Source organism: Malaclemys terrapin, chromosome 4 (assembly GCF_027887155.1).
Source record: "Malaclemys terrapin pileata isolate rMalTer1 chromosome 4, rMalTer1.hap1, whole genome shotgun sequence".
Taxonomy (NCBI): Eukaryota; Metazoa; Chordata; order Testudines; family Emydidae; genus Malaclemys; species Malaclemys terrapin.
The window spans coordinates 119,975,732-119,993,465 of NC_071508.1; the positions used below are offsets into that span (position 1 = coordinate 119,975,732).

A 17,734-nucleotide genomic window follows, 5' to 3' on the forward strand; every position below is an offset into this window, starting at 1 on the left:
GTTCTGTCTCTGTGCCTACATTGTTTTTCAAAGTCTCCATGGACTCACTTTAGCAAAAGCCTCTTTCTTTTGTAGCTCTTACCACTTAGAGCAGCCTCCCTGTGTCTCTCCTCTTTAGGTCTCCATCTCTTTTCAAATCTTCTCTTAAAACGTAAGCAACATACCCAGACCCAAACTCATCTAAACACTACTAAACATTAAGAAAGTCTGGCTGTTATCTCTAGAAAGCGCTAAACCAAAACTCCGAATACAAAAAGCCCCAAACTGGCCAATATCATATATGGATCTGAAATTTGAGGCTCAAAACTCTCTCTGTAAAATTAGCAAACAAAAATTATATTTATTAGTGGCAGTTAAGATTGTGGCAGAAGGCTAGAAGGCTTTCGCTTCCATCTTTAACAGCTACCCAAAAGCAATAGGTACCCCAGCTTCATCAAACTTGCACTCTCATGCAAGATCTTGACAGTGACCTTGTATCCTTTGATATCACTTATTGCAACAGATCAGCACATCTGACCGGCTTGCATTCCAGGCATTTGGGAAGGTTTTCTGCCTTAACACTGCTGAGGTTGCAGTCATGATGTTTATGAATAATAAAGGTAGTAAATTAATTTAACATCAGTTAAAAGCAGTGAGATTTGAAATAGGGCTGTTGATTAATCGCAGTTAACTCACGCGATTAACTCAAATTAATCACAATTTAAAAAATTAATTGCAATTAATCAGTTTTAATTGCACAGTTAAACAATAGAATACCAACTGAAATTTATTAAAAAATTTGATTGTTTTTCTACATTTTCAATTATATTGATTTCAGCTATAACACAGAACACAAAGTATACAATGCTCACTTTATATTATTTTTATTACAAATATTTGCACTGTAAAAATGATAAACAAAAGAAATAGTATTTATCACTTCACCTCATACAAGTACTGTAGTGCATTCTCTTTATCGTGAAAGTGTAATTTACAAATGTAGATTTTTTTGGTTACATAACTGCTCTCAAAAACAAGACAATATAAAGCTTTAGAGCCTATAGTCCATTCAGTCCTACTTCTTGTTTGTCTTAGCGACTGGCTGAACAAGTTTGTTTACATTTACAGGAGATAATGCTGCCCTCTTCTTATTTACAATGTCACCACAAAGTGAAAATAGGCATTCGCAAGGGACTTTTGTAGCCAGCATTGCAGGGTATTTACGTGCCAGATATGCTAAACATTCGTATGCCCCTTCATGCTTCGGCCACCATTCCTGAGCACATGCTCGTTAAAAAAATATGTTAATTAAATTTGCTACTGAACTCCTTGGGGGGGATTTGTATGTCTCTGGCTCTGTTTTACCCACATGCTGCCATATATTTCATGTTATAGTCGTCTCGGATGATGACTCAGCACATGTTCGTTTTAAGAACACTTTCGCTGCATATTTGACAAAACGCAGAGACCAATGTGAGATTTGTAACTATCTTTAGAGCACTTGACCCAATGTTTAAGAATCTGAAGTGCCTTCCAAATTCTGAGAGGGACGAGGTGTGGAGCATGCTTTCAGAAGTCTTAAAAGAGTAACATTCCAATGCAGAAACTACAGAACCCAAACCACCAAAAAAGAAAATCAACCTTCTGCTGGTAGCATCTGACTCAGATGATGAAAATGAACATGTGTTGGTCCGCACTGCTTTGGATTGTTATCGAGCAGAACCCATCATCAGCATGGACGCATGTCTTCTGGAATGGTGGTTGAAGCATGAAGGGACATATAAATCTGGCATGTAAATATCTTGTGACACCAGCTACAACGGTGTGCCATGCAAACACCATTTCTCACTTTCAGGTGACATTGTGAAAAAGAAGCGGGCAGCATTATCTCCTACAAATATAAACAAATTTGTTTGCCTGAGCAATTGGCTGAACAAGAAATAGGACTGAGTGGACTTGTGTGAGGTGAATTGAAAAATATAAACAAAAGAAATAGTATTTCTTACAGTGCAAGTATTCATAATAAAAATATAAAGTAGGCACTGTACACTTTGTATTCTGCATTGTAATTGAAATCAATATATTTGAAAATGTAGAAAACATCCAAAAATATTTAAATAAATGGTATTCTATTATTGTTTAACAGTGCAATTAATCACATTTAATTTTTTAATCACTTGACATCCCTAATTTGAACTCCTAGCAACCACATTCCTAACTTATGGAACTGTCTCGTAGGTACAGCAGTATTTATCAAGGGCTGAGCTCGCTTAGTTTGTTTTGTTTCCTGGGAGTGAGTGATGGCATTAGCACCACAGCAGATTTGTTATCAAATTCAGTGGCTTGGCCTTGACACACATTTTCCATTACAGTTAATATGTTATAACATGCATTCTAGACAAATACTAGCAGTGAGGAGTAACAAGGTGGACAAAGGCCAGGTCCCAAGACAAGCATGTTAAATTTCTTGCAAAAGGGATACAAAGAACAATGAGACAATCCAGTGAAAAAAATTGCCAAAAGTTGTGATTTTACATCTTATTATTCGCTGTATCAATACATTTGTTCATCAAACCCCCATGAAAAATTTGAATGTTACCCAATGTGTATAGTCTGTTTTGGTTTTTGCCATTTCATTGAGATTTTTACAAAATAAAGGTTTAAAGGTCCTACTAAACTGAACTCTAATGTATCTGTCTCTTTCTCACTTAAGCCTCTTAATTTCTCTCTCTGTTATTGGTCTTACAACTCAGTACTTTATTCACATATAATGTTGTGAACCTTTATTTTCTGTCATTTACACCAGGCAACTCTTTATTATTTACAGCATTTGAGGGCAGTTTGTAATCTGTGCAATTTTGATGGTATGCAAATTGAGGAAGCAATGCTGCTCCCGTTGAAGAAAATGGTAACAACTATTGATCTGATCAGGAGCTGGACTGAGCCCTAAAGTCATATTGTCAAGTATTTGCATACTTCTGCTTGAAGCTAGCATAGTTGGATACTTCATTAGTACAATACATCTGTAACAGGTCACTGACTCACCGGCGTGGCACCTCCTGCTGGTTGCCTCGGGAATTAGCTCCTCAGCCTCAGATTATCCCCTGCTGGCCAGTGTCTCACCTGCCACAGGCCCAGCATCCCTCCCAGACCCCGGTGCCCTCTTATTTTGGAGTGCTACCCCACAGCAGCACCCCCACACTCTGGGTCTCCCCTTTTAGGGGAACCCCCTCCCCATATGCCCACCTTCTCTTAGTGGCTACTGCCATTCATCAGCTAGCCCCCTCTCACTGAGGCAAACTGCAATCTGTAATGGCCACTCATCATTGGCAAGGGGGTTGGACCTGCTGCCTTTCTAGGCCCAGCTATCTCCCTGCAGCCCCAGTATCTCCTTTGGCCTTCAGCAAGGCTTCAACCTGAGGACTCGCCAGGCCAGAGCTCCCCAGCTCTGTCTACCCTTCCCCAGCACTGCTCTGTTTCAGATGCTCTGTGCTCCCAGACAGCTAGGTCCTTCCCACTCCAAGGCTAGAGTGAGACTCTCACAGCTCCTGACTCACAGTCCTCTTATCAGGGCCAGCTGTGGCCAGCTACTCATTCACCCTCCTTCAGCTGCTGTCACTCCTTTTATCTCAGGAGTGGGGTAACGGCCCAGCTACAACATCCCACACATAAACACACATAAACTTCCTCAGATTTTCAGTGAATCAAGAGCTGCCTCTCTACATGTGATTTCACATATCTTTCATCTACAGCAGAGACCCAAAAGCTAACTTCAGCACTCAGAGATGGCACTGTATGGATTTGTAACATTGTCTGGGGGACTTTCAGTCCAAATGCAAATTAATGGATTACTCTCATCTACATGTGGCAAAAATAAGGATAATATTCTTCATTTAAATAGACAATTCCACTGTTCTCCATGTCTCCTAGGCTCACAGCCCCCGACTCACCTTTGATTTCTATTTTCCCCATTTTCCCTAGTATCCAGTCTGTGATTAAGTCCTATTTTTCCCTCTTCATTTTAACTAACATTAACCCTTTCCTCACTATCCCCATTGTGAAAATGGACCCTGACCAAGCCTTGGTCACCTCTCCTCTTCATTACTGTTGTCTTCTCCTCTCTGGTCTGCCCATTACTTCCTCCTCCAGACTACCCTAAAAGGTGCTGATACTGTTATCTTCTTCTCCTGCTGATCAACCTCATCAACCTCTCTTTCAACTCCTTTTTTGGCTTCCTGTCTGTTACCACATAACATTCAAGTTCCTCCATCTGCAAGGCCCTATGTAATCTTGCCTCCACATGTATCACTGCTGTCACTTCCCCATTATCCCTCATTTGCTTCCTAAATATCTTCTAATCCCATCACTTTACTGCTCCTTTCATCCTCTCTCCTCACTATTGCTTTTGCACCTTTGCTCACATAGTCCTCTATATTTGCAATAGCCTCCTCCCTGTGTAACTCTCTCCTCCTTCAGCTCCCTCCATAAAATGCACATTGATCGGGTACAATATAGTGTTGGGTTATCTGCTGTGATTACAACCACCACAAATAAACTACAGGAAAAAAGAGGCAAATATTTGTAATGCAAATACTAAGCTATATATGTACCACTGCCCTCTTCTGGTTAGATCCAAAACTGTTCAACTGGGTGTCATGGGTTCAATTCTGTGATGCTAACAGCAATTGTCCCTTAGCTCAGGCACTAGGATCATGAATTTCTAGGACAAGAGGATCTGAGTCTGTGACTCTAAGCACCCCTGTGTTCAAACACTATTGCAATATGCCTTGTGAGGTATAATTTAAAAACTAATAACTCACTGATCAATATTATTCTTGTGTGATATATGTATGTTATGTAGTAAGAGTTATGGATATATGCTGAAATTATCACTAAAGAGTGTTTAAACCAGATATGTTGGGGGGAGGTGGTAAACAGGTCTGCCCTAGACAAAGGAATGTGTATTTGATTCCCTGACCAGCTTCAGAGTAACAGCCGTGTTAGTCTGTATCCGCAAAAAGAAGAACAGGAGTACTTGTGGCACCTTAGAGACTAACAAATTTATTAGAGCATAAGCTTTCGTGGACTACAGCCCACTTCTTACCAGCTTGGTCTTCAAGCAAAGTCAATGAAGGTCCATTTTTTTTACATATTAGGTAAACAAAGCTATTAAGCTAACAAGTGGGGGACGAAAGAGCACGGAGCTTCCTTCACCACCAGACTCCATGTTGCCTTCCTCACAGGTTAGATAAACCAGCTCAGTGCTGTGTTTAAATGAAAGGGTTAAGTTAATAAATTGTGATGTGCTTTTGTGTCTTTAACAGAACAAACAAGCCAGTCCAGGAGAAGGCTATGCATTGGAGAGCACTTGATTTTGGGGAAATGTGGGACTGTGCGTGTGTTGGGGTCACCTTGCTGGTTGTAACCAAGGCTGGTGGAAGCTGCTGTGGGGCCATAGACAGGCTATTTGGGTCAGGGCTGCTGAACCCGGGGTGTCTAGCACACAGACACATCAGGGTGTGACCCGTATGCTTGTAGGCTGGTTGTGAGTGTCCCAGCCTGGGTGCTCCAGCAGCAAAGCATTGTAAGGCACCCAGGGTTGCAGGACAAGAAGGGACACAGTCCCTTACTGGTCTGGATTGTACCCTGAACCTATTAGAGTTCTAGCCCTACTAGCACCAGGATATTCTGAATGGCCAGGATATATAGCACAGTAACAATAGGGAAGCCCTAAGTAGCCATGCGCTTGTTATATCTATCTATCTAGAACTTCCTGCTCATTCAGATGCTGGATCTGCTGTTCGACTCTGAAGTTATAGTCAACAATTTTTTCTTTCTCTCCTAATGCTTATCACAGGCAGTTAGTGTGCTGGCTTCTATTATGTCTTCAGAAGAAATGGCAAATACAATCATGGAGTACCAGACAGCCAAAAAGAAGCTCATGGAAAACCAAAAATATGTAAACCAAGGTAATGGGATCACAGCTGTAGATTGAACACTGGCCGTGTTTGGCACAAGCACAGATAAGAAAAACCCACTCAAAGCCAGATGTACATACATATTCATCTGCAACAAGAAAAAACTGTATTTACAGCATAAATTGTAATGCCTTCTATGGTTAATCCTATTTCCCTTACTAATACAAGTAGTGCCATTGAATTTAATGAACTTGTTCATATGAGTAAGGCACATAGGACTGTACCCATCATCAGCCTCCTTTTTTGAGACACTTTCTTCAAAGGGCAGAACTGAACCCCTGCATTCTATACAGCTCCTTTGTAAAAGTAGTTTGCTTAAAACTTCACCTTTTACCTTTGCCTCTGATACTGGTAGACCAGGTGCCAGCTCTTGTCAAGGCTGTAGACATCAGCTGAGCACTGACAAATTCATAGCTGAAACCAGACCAACTCACCTGTATGTTGGTATTGTTCAAGATAGGTGTTAGACTTGTAAGGATGTGTTTAGATTCTGTAAAATGCTTCTAAATTGCTGCATTCATTAATCTTACTTGTAACATCTGTAGTCCATGTTATAAGGTAATATGTAAGTTTTACTTTACAACTGTAAAAATGCCTCCTCTGAACTTACGAACTCAGGCAGAAGGAGTGGTTCCGCTACCCATCAAGGAGAACTATCAAAACTAAATGGGCCATTGTGAAGCACTATGATACAAAGACTGGGCTAATGGCCCTCTCACACCCATAAAGGTGCAACATGAAAAGAAGCTTGTCTCCAGGGCCGGCTCTAGGCACCAGCAAAACAAGCTGGTGCTTGGGGCAGCACATTTTTAGGGGCGGCATGGCTGGCGCCAGAATGCCGCCCCTGCTGCCCCTAAAAATGTGCCCCGGCCGCCCTAGCTCACCTCCGCTGCTGCTGCCGCTCGCGCACCACGGTGCGCGAAACAGCTGATTCACGCGCCGCTGCTCGCCCTCCCTCCCAGGTTCTCAAACCTGGAAGGGAGGGGGAGATCCCGAGCGGCCGCGGCGCGCGAAACAGCTGATTCACGCACCGCTACTCACCCTCCCTCCCAGGTTTGAGAGCCTGGGAGGGAGGGGGAGACTCTGAGTGGCCGTGGCGCGTGTGCCACTTCTCCCCCTCCCTCCCAGGCTTGAGAGCCTGGGGGGAGGAGGCAGGGCTGGGGATTTGGAGAAGGGGCGGAGTTGAGGCTGGGCCGGGGTAAGAAAAAAATGGGGGAGGGGGGCAGCCAAAATTGTTTTTGCTTGAGGCGGCAAAAATCCTAGAGCCGGCCCTGCTTGTCTCATCAACTTGAATTCTGGAAGAAGGAAATAAAGATAGCTGCATGAAAATTCTTCATCTCTTTGCTGTTTGGGATCTCACAGGGCTGGAGCTAGGAAACAAAAGCAGAGATCCCTGGGCCATATAAAAGACATTTGGTGCCGAAAGATTACTACATCTCTGTCACCTTTTGGAATCATAGACTGTAACTCATTTGTGTGTATATGTTGCCTGCTTTAACCTGCAAAAACTTTTTTCCTAGTTAATAAACCTTTGGTTAGTATACTATAGGACTGGTTACCAGAGTTGTCTTTGGTGTGAGACCTAAGGTACAAATTGATCTGGGGTAAGTGAATGGTCTCTTGTGACTGGAAGCAATCTGAATATTTTGTGATCTTTGGCGTAAGTGACCATTTATCACTAATTCCAGCTTTCCTCGGTGGCAAGATAGACTGGAATGCCCTAGGGGACTGTCTGTAACTCCACAGTAAGACTGATATAGTGCTTCATGAGTTCACATTTGTTACTAGGTTGGTGAAATCTAAGTGTAGAACATACCACCAGTTTGGGGTATCTGCCCTGCTTTTTGACAGTCTGCCCTGAGGTTGGCACTCATGGTTGTGAGCCACTCCAGACAGCACGACAGCCTCTTTAAAATTAACCGTCAGAAAAAAGCAGCAATCACAGCACGTTGTACCTTACACTAGAGTCAACATTAGTTTAACTAACACTAACAATACAGGAGGTTTCTTCCAAAATCATACATCAAGGAATAACCCAGTCCTCCTATCTGCATTAAGAAAACCAACAAAAAAACTGAAGCTCCAAACGTGTGTGAACAAAACTGACTTCCTGTAGTTGTAAAATACTGAGATAACCCCACTTCCGAAATGCTGTGATCTGGAGGCTCCAGTGTGCAAGGAATGAGGCTGTTTAGCTCTTTCCGAATTGTTGTAGCATTTGAACATAATACTGCTGCTTTTCACTTATACAGTTTCTTCCAGCTGTGGACCTCAAATTGCTTTAGAAAAGTTAATTATATTTCACAACACCCCTGCCCAATAGGTAAGTATTAGAAGCGCCACTTTTACAGATGAAGAGGGGGAGAAAACAGAGGCACTGAGAGGTTATGGATCCACAAAGGGACTTAGATGTTGCAACACTGAATATCATGGTCCCTAACCTTTTGGTGCCTAGAAAATCACAGGATCAACAATGCGATCCACAAAGCCTAAGTGAGGTGCCTAGATTCTCTATGCAATGAATAGGGAGAGAATGCAATCCACAAAAAACAGCACACTAGGTGGGAAACTGCCTAAACTAGTCAATAGCAGATGCTGAGCCCCACCCTTCTCCTGGAGATAGGAGCCTAAGTCCAGGCTACAAGAAGGTGCCTATCTCTGCTTAGCCATCTACAAACGGGAATCTGGCGCCTGAGCTCAGGTGGCTTAGGTGTCTGTCTTGCTCCACACAAAACCTCTGGAGGAGGAGGTGCCCACCTTATAACTTTTATCCCAGTGGTTAGAGCATTCACCTGGGATGTGGTAGACCCAGGTTCAATAATGATAGAGTAATTGGAATATGGAGACTGGACCCAGGGGCTCCCACCTCCCTCCCTGGTGGGTGCCCCAACCCTGGACTTCAGTCATTTTCTCTCTTCCCCAATGGTCCAGTCCCTCTGCTCCAATCACTTTCATGATTTAATACAAAGTGGAACAGCTCCAACAGGAGAAACAGAGATCCCCACATCAGAATATCCCATAGCTCAGTGGTTAGAGAACATACCTGAAAGGATTTGAACAGGGGCCCCACATCTTTCTCCCCATCTGGCAGGGCGGCAATTGTATGTGGGTCTCCCACATACCAGGGGAGTGTTTTCACCACTGGGCTAAAAGTTATAAGATGGGCACCACTTCCTCCTCCAGCCAGATTTTGAATGAGACCTGATCCAGCAGGCAGCCCCTGAACACACCTACCCGACTAGACCCCACACACTGTTTAGGTGGAGGAATGCCTATCTTCACCCGGTTTATGAATCACTCTGAGACTTAGGCTTGGTCCACACTAACCCCCCACTTCGAACTAAGATACGCAACTTCAGCTACGTGAATAACGTAGCTGAAGTCGAAGTACCTTAGTTTGAACTTACCGCGGGTCCAGATGCGGCAGGCAGGCTCCCCCGTCGACTCCACGTACTCCTCTCGCGGAGTAGGAGTACTGGCGTTGACAGCGAGCACTTCCGGGATTGATCCAGGATCGATTTATCGCGTCTAGACAAGATGCGATAAATCGAACCCAGAAGATCGATTGCTTACCGCCGGACCCGGAGGTAAGTATAGACGTACCCTTAGGTAGGAGACAGATGTCTGGCCACCTAAAATGAGGCAGCAGTGCGCATGCCCAGAGGCAGGAACTTAGGCACCCAGGGAACCTTTGCCCTGAAAACTTAGGTGCCAAGTGAATTTAGGTGCCTACAAGGTCCAGCAGGAGTTTTATTGACACACTGGAGCCAAAACTGGGACTTATGTGTCCACAGCTGGGGTTTAGATGCCTGAATATCTCTGTGGATCTGGGCCTATATGACTTACTGGAAGTCCTGCAGTAAGTCACTGGCAGAATCAAGGAATCCTTGCTCTCAGTCACTGCTCTAATCTCTACAGAGCTCTCTCAGCTTCTTGATTTATTACTGAGTTGTAGTCTCCCAAATACATGAACTACTCTTACACAAAAATTGCCTTTGTGAGAGAACCCAAGGAGTTACACTATAGCTTCAGTGGATCCAGCATGTCAAAAAGTTGCATTGGAACTGCACATATAACCTGAGTTTCAAAGGGCTTTTACAATCCCTGTCATTTGCATGTATATTATAGTTTCACTATATTTATTTGTGCAAAGGAAGCTGGGCAGTCTAATGACTGCACAATGTGCTACCAGCTCCAAGGTCAAGATTGAGCTTGGCCTTCTGACTACAAGGAGCATCACAAAGGAAACACATTCTTCCCCTGGAGGGGACAGAGCACCTTGCATCACTCTGCAAGGTATCAGCAATTCAGGGATGTGTTTGGTGGGTTTTGAAAGGAGTCACATCCAGCCCTCTTCAGTCTGAAGGACATTGCCCTCTTAGAAGGTGAGGAAAAAGAGGGATCCTCTGTGCTTAGAGGAAAATTACTTTGGAGCATTAAAATCAATTCCTTGAAAGGCGCACTGTCAAGTCAAATCTGGTTCCAGTTGTAGATTTGGTTAACAAAACTATCTTTTACCAGACCTAAATCAATACAAATGTTCCTATGGAAATATTTTTTTCAGTTATTCAATGGAAACTTGTTTTAAACAGACAAATATTGCCTTGCAGTGTCTGTTAATTATTAATAATAATAATTTTGTCGAGGTAGCACTCAATGGGATCAGAGATCTGTTGTGTTGCCCTTTTTAAAAATGTATATGAAAATACAGTCCCTTGTTTAAATTGGAGTTTACAATCTAATTTAAACAAGGTACAACAGGTACATGTAACAAACAGGAGGAATGGGGGAGGGAGGATGAGAATCGCAATTATAAGGATAAGTATCTGCAAAAGCTAGCTAGATGTACAACTTGATGGTCTAAGACATTTACATGTGTGTGGTGTGAGACCAATCACCTGACTTGCCACCTGACTTGCCATTGGATCAGGCCCTTGATTGCCCAAAATGAGAACAGCATGTGGTAAACAAACAAGCAACTATCAGTAATAGGTAACAGATGTTTTATAAAGCCAAGATAAGTAATTTAAAAAAAAAATAAGTGAAGCCAAGTAGGGAGAAGAGCCAAGTTCCTGCTGAAGTCAGTGGGCCAAATTCTCACTGACATTAAGGGCCTGATCCTGAAGTACCTACCTTTTTTTATTCATTCTTCACATGATTTATGTTTCCTTATTTTATAGCAAGAACAGCCATACTGGGTCAGACCAATGGTCCATCTAGCCCAGTATCCTGTCTTCCGATAGTGGCCAGATGCTTCAGAGGAAATTAACAGAACAGAGCAATTATCAAGTGATCCATCCCCTGTTGTCCAATCCCAGCATCTGGTAGTCCAAGATTTAAGGAAACCCAGGGCATGGGGTTGCATCCCTGACCATCTTTGTTAATTTATCTAATTCTTTTTTGAACCCTGCCATACTTTTGGCCTCCACAACATCCCCGGTCAACAAGTTCCACAGGTTGACTGTGCATTGTGTGAAAAAATACTTCCTTTTGTTTGTTTTAAACCTGCTGCCTATTAATTTCATTGGGTGACCGCTGGTTTTCATGTTACGTGAAGGAGTAAATAATACTTCCTTATTTGCTTTTGCCACACCATTCATGATCTTATAGACCTCTATCATATCCCCTGTTAGTCATCCTTTTTTCCAAGCTGAAAAGTCACAGTCTTTTTACTCTCACCTCATATGGAAGCTGTTCCATAGCCCTACTCATTTTTGTTACCCTACTTTGTACTTTTTCCAATTCTAATCTATCCTTTTTGAGATGGGATGACAAGAACTATATGCAGTGTTCAAAGTGTGGGCGTACCATGGATTTTTATAGTGGTATTATTATATTTAGTGTTGTATTATCTATCCACTTTCAAATGGTTCCTAACATTGTGTTAGCTTTTTTGACTGCTGCTGCACGTTATGCGGATGTTTTCAGTGAACTATCTACAATGACTTCAAAATCTTTCTTGAGTGGTAACAGCTAATTTAAATCCCATCATTTTGTAAGTATAATTGGTATTATGTTTTCCAGTGTGCATTACTTTGCATTTATCAACATTGAATTTCATTGGCCATTTTGTTGCCCAGTCACACAGTTCTGAGAGATCCTTTTGTAGCTCTTCGCAGTCTGCCTGGGACTTAACTCTCTTGAGTAGTTTTGTATCATCTGCCAATTTTGCCACCTCAGTGTTTACCCCTTTTTCCAGATGATTTATGAATATGTTGAACAGTGCTGGTCCCAGTACAGACCCCTGGAGGACTCTGCTATTTACTTCTCCCCATTGTAAAATCTAACCATTTATTCCTACCCTTTTCTTCCTATCTTTTAACCAGTTACTGATCCATGAGAAGACCTTCCCTCTTATTCCATGACTGCTTGCTTTGCTTAAGAGCCTTTGGCAAAGGACCTGTCAAAGGCTTTCTGAAAGTCCAAGTACACTATATTCACTGGATCACCCTTGTCCACGTTTGTTGCCCCCCTCAAAGGATTCTAATATTTCCCTTTACAAAAGCCATGTTGACTCTTCCCCAGCAAATAGTGTTCATGAAGGTGTCTGATATGTTCATTAATGTGAATTTTAAGGCTCCCTAAAAATGCCAGCCTATTTAAATCCTGGAATGCTGGACGGAGTTCCTCAAAGCAATAAAAGGGCCATTCCCAGAACTTAAGTGATTACTGGGACCAAAGTGTGAGAAACCGGGCAGAGGCGTGAAGGTGCAGCCTGGGCAGTGACAGCACAAATATCCCGCACCATACTACCATTATGTGGCATCCCTCCCCTGGAGGTATCACCTGGAGGAGCAAATGTATGATTCAGTTTCCACAATCCATTCCTTCCTTGGCGTTACGGCTGAGAAACTGAACAGCCTCTCATTTACTGTCTGCTAAACACCTGCTTTCTCTTCTGTCAATTTCCACCTGTATACGCTGTATACCCTTTCAGAAAGTCTTTTCATGGTACATTATTTGGAGCCGGGGTGTTTGTTGTGTGGATAGAGAACAACAATTTCATATAAGCCCAAAAAAGAGCCAGTAGATGGTAATTTATTTACCTATCTAAATATTTGCAGTGCAACCAGTGCTGTGGTATCTGAGCACTAATTCATTTAAGTGATTAATATCTTGACCTGGATTCAAACCAGCATCCTCACCAGCCCCCGATTCATGCAATCTTCCATTACAAGTTCTTTGGCCTTTGGAAGATATATGTCATTTCTGGAAAACATCATCTGGGATCATTTGTTACAAAATTATCTTGAGAATAACTGTATGTTTCTAAATATAATGCTCATCACTCGCATTATAGCACGTTACATCTTCCAATTGCTGGCTTGCTAGCAAAGAAACATAAATGGGTGTACTTCAGATACTGTAGATCTATAAAGGTACTTATGTGCCTAACTGCCACTTTTGGCCCCTAAATCCAACATTTAGGTACCACTCAGATCCTCAGAGTCCCTACTTAGCTGCCACCTAATGCTGTGAGTGCCTAAATTCCCTAAGTGCCTCAGTTTCTGTAGGTAGGCATGTGTGAAACTGCTTAAATCCTGATGCTGCCAAGCTGCTTGGCACCCGGTCTCACAGCTAAACCGTGGTGGGAATCTCAGTCTAGGCATTCCCTCCCAACCCCTCACCGCTGATCTCATCTTTGGGGCCCAATCTAGTAGGTGTTCTCTGAGCATGCCTACTGGATCAGGCCTCACACGAAAGATGACACTGGGCACACAAATCAGGAATAATAGCCTAGAGGTCATAGTACTCACCGGGGATGTGGGAGATCTGTTTCAAGTTCCCCCCTCTGCCTGATTGGAGCAGGGTCTTGAGCCTGGTGTCCCCATCTCTAATGTGATTGCCCAAGCCCCCCCCCCCCCATGCTATTGAGTATTCTGGGGTGGGTCTTTCGGTCTCTCCTATTGAAATGGTTCCACTTCATATAACTAATTAAATATTCATTGAGCTAGCAAGAGATTGGGCACTCACCTGGAATGTGGGAGACCCAAGTTCAAGCCCCTGCTCCAAATGAAGCTGAGCAGGGATTTGAAAGCAGAGCTCTCATATCCCAGGTGAGCTCCCTGGCCACTGGGCTGTTGGCTGTAATGGGTGCTCACTCTCTCTGATTTCTAATGAGAAAGGACAGACCTGGCTTTGGCACTTAACTCCAGGACAGGGTTCAAAGCTGTGAATGCTGAGAGGAGATTGGTGCCTAAACTACAATCCTCGCCATCTCCTATTGGCTAACTTAGGCTCCTGGCTTCGGGAGATTCCATTCTGAGTATCTAACCCTCTTCATGCATCGTACGGGAGCCTGGGCACCCAGCTCAAGGCTGAGGATTTAATTGGGCAACAGGCACCTAAAAGTTAGGTGTTGTGACCCCTAAATCGCTTTTTGGATCTAACCCCGAGTGAGTACAATATTCTGGTTAAATTCATGCTAGACAAAACTGTGGTCCTTATGGGTTATGTGTCTGACAATCAGAACAAGGCATATTGAACTGACATGCATTTAAATGCAGCTAGATATATGAAGTTACTTACTGATGGAACACCAATCACCTGTTTTAATAGTTAAGATCTCTTAATCCCTTTCACAGCCTTCTTACTGACAGATTTTCACATGTGGATCTTTAAAGTATGTTTACACTGCAGCTGGGAATGTGCTTCCCAGTGTAAGTAGAGAGAGTGCTAAAAATAGCATTGTGGCTGCGGGGGCATCTCAAGCTACCACCTGAGTATGTACGCAGCAGGTCAAGCAGGTCCCATAGCTAGCCAGAATTACTGCCCATGCTGCCATGGCCAAACTGCTATTTTTAGTGCCCTAGCTCAAGCAAAGCTGGTGCATGTCTGTTTACCCAAGCTGGGAAGCACACTCCCAGATGCTGTGTAGACATAACCTAAAAAGTGCTATCTTTAACTCCACAAACATTATGGTATTCAAAGTCTTGCCATTCTTTTGCATATATATGCATGCAGATCACCAAATGGATAGCATCTATCTTTTATAGGGCCAACTTCTATTGGTAAGAGAGAGACAAGCTTATGAGTTTACACAAAGCTCTTCTTCAGATCTGGGAAAGGTACTCAGAATGTCATAGCTAAATATAAGATCAAACAGATAGTTTAGTCTCATAGTTTAGCATATCTGTTTGATCTTGTATTTAACTGTGACACTCTGAGTACCTTTCCCAGACCTGAAGAAGAGCTTTGTGTAAACTCAAAAGCTTGTCTCTCACCCATAGAAGTTGGTCCAAGAAAAGATATTACCTCACCCACCTTATCTCTCTAATATCCTGGGACTAACATAGCTACAACAATACTGCATACAGCATCTGTGGCTATAAGTCTAATTAATTGTTAGGGTACCTAGAGCTTTTGTATGGGCAGTTTTTATTTTATCTTCTTTTCAAAACTGAACCCTATGGACTCGGACCTGCATCCCTTATTCACATGATTAGTTCTTCAATGGGACTATTCAACAGAGTGCATGTTATGGGAGTACTCATGTAAAGGTTGGACCCAAGATGTTTTCCCCTACTAATATTATCCTTCACAGAGCTAACATTTATCTATTTCCTGTGTTTGTCATTAAGCTGTAAATTAGCATGCCTTTTTTTGCTCACTTCCTTGTTATACATCAGCATCCTTGGTGCCTGACTGATGTCTGTACAGTTGGGGAAAATAATAGGCCCAATCCTGCAGTCCTTACTAGGGATTCAACTCAGGAAGGAAGAAACACACCATCTGTGCTGGCTGGTTTTCGCCCGATTTGGCAAATTGAGGGTTTGGATGCACGTGGTGAGTTGTGACCAACCACTTGTTGGAGGGACCCAGGCCCCCAGAGCTGACTGCCAGATAATGGAGCTGTATACAGGGTACCATCATAATAGCACCATTCCATAATTCCATGTGTGATTTTTTGTTGATTTTTTTTTTCAAATTTTTGGTGCAATTTCCAGTAAGATCAAATTCAAAAAAAGAGACAGCAGCAAATAAACAACAACCAAAGATGTTGTTACATTCATTCTACAAGTGCTTACGCTGCCAAATTCTGCCTTTCAGAACACCTGATGCTATATAAACATGGACTTATTGAGATAAAATATTTTAAGAGCTACTGATGCTCACATTCCTGTTGTGAACCACAGGGTGGGTTTTTATGTGTCTATTTCAGCTTTCACCATATTAAGCAGGTAACAGTGCTTAAACTAAAGCTTAATGTTCTATTATTCAGACACTACATCACTCTTCAGCCTGAGGATATTGATCTCATTTTGGTTGGTCTGAACTAGGAGAAATGTTTTGAATGTCCCATTTTGTAGCTAAGCAGGGTGGAGTGGCAGAGAATCAAAACCAAACCCGCAGAAGAAAGACCAATAATCCAAGTCTATGCCATCCTTTCATAGTTCCTCTGAGCGCTATTAAACAGCTACTGACTGCAAACCTGGACATATGGCTTCAAGTTGTTCAGATCCTCTAGTGATCGTTTATAGAGAGATTGCACGTCAGTATGCTAATGATCAGGACCCTTTCAGTCACTTAGCCAATAGATCGTATACAAACTGCCTCGGGCGCTGAAAGTATTTAAAAAGAAACCCACACACACAACTTGGATCGTTTTACAGCAAACCACCGCACTGGCGTAGACATATTCCCCTCCCCCCACACCACACCAACACGCTGAAAAACTAAGTGTAGAGTTAATCAATCTACCAGCTTCTGCTGATCGATTGTTAATAGGATGGAGTCAGGCGCAGAAAGGTCCCTTTGGGCTCCATTATTTAACATGCCTTTCCTGCTGCCCACTCTATAGGGCATATTGCAGTAGCCTTTTACCCCAGCTGCCTGCGGAGAGATATTCTCCACCGAGGACACCAGAGCCAGACGTCACCTCTGTGTCCACCCCTACACCACCCATGTACTAGAGACAATGATCACCAGAAACAACAAAGGAGCCACGCATAAAATAAAACAAACAATGCACCAATGCGGTGAACCCAGCTATCCCAGACAAGTTTGAAATGGAAATACTAAAATACTGGGGGGAGGGGGAATAGGTCACATCGGGAAAAAAAGGTTTGTCTCGCTTCTCCTTCCCCCAGATCCTAGTAACATTTCCGAGCTTCAAGACACCGGTAAGACTAAATGAGACAGACTGAGCAGTGCACATGGGAAGCAGGCTGTAAAGAAGCATCTACTCCAATTCCGAGCCAAACACTTTCCTCCCAGTCACACGCAGGAGGAATAATAATACCAGCAAGAATCATAAAGTCAGGAACACCAACCTTGAGGATCCCAGTTCACCTGTTTCCTTGGAGTCTCGATTGGAAATTTCATCGCTTCCTTTTGCACAGGGAGGGAAATGAATTAAATAAATTTCCCAACCTTCCTGTCTCGGTGCTGCAGTCAAACAAATTAATTTCAAATGATGGGCAGTCTGCGCCGTTTGACTGAGGGAAACTGGTGGTTGCCAAGCAAAGAAACATACAATACAAGAGGGAAGGTGGAAAGAGGGAATGGAGGTTTTAGGGTTGGAGAGTAAAGTGGGGGAGGGGAACACCCAGATTGGGGAGGGGAGATAAAGTGAGAGGGGGTCTGAGTGAAAGAGGAAATACAGGGGCTGCACTGAGATGGGGCGTCAGAGCCGAGGTGTTGTTCGCTCCCGAGCGGGGTCCTTCAGCAGCTGGCTCGCCCAGTCCATTTGGAGCTGTAGCGGTAGTGGTGGTGGGCTGCCCACTGCAGCATTACACATTTGACTGGTGTACACGTGAGTGTATCACAGGCTAGCG

The 17,734-nt window shown here is 43.1% G+C and overlaps 1 protein-coding gene across 1 annotated transcript in view; it reads right to left on the reverse strand.

The window, feature by feature from the left end:
• KCNK10 (potassium two pore domain channel subfamily K member 10) overlaps positions 1–17,282 on the reverse strand; it is a 96,670-nt gene extending 79,388 nt beyond the window's left edge. The window contains exon 1 of the mRNA XM_054027705.1: positions 17,231–17,282. Within this exon, the coding sequence (XP_053883680.1) occupies positions 17,231–17,282 (52 nt within the window). The remainder of the gene's footprint in view (positions 1–17,230) is intronic.
• Between the last annotated feature and the right edge of the window lie 452 nt (positions 17,283–17,734).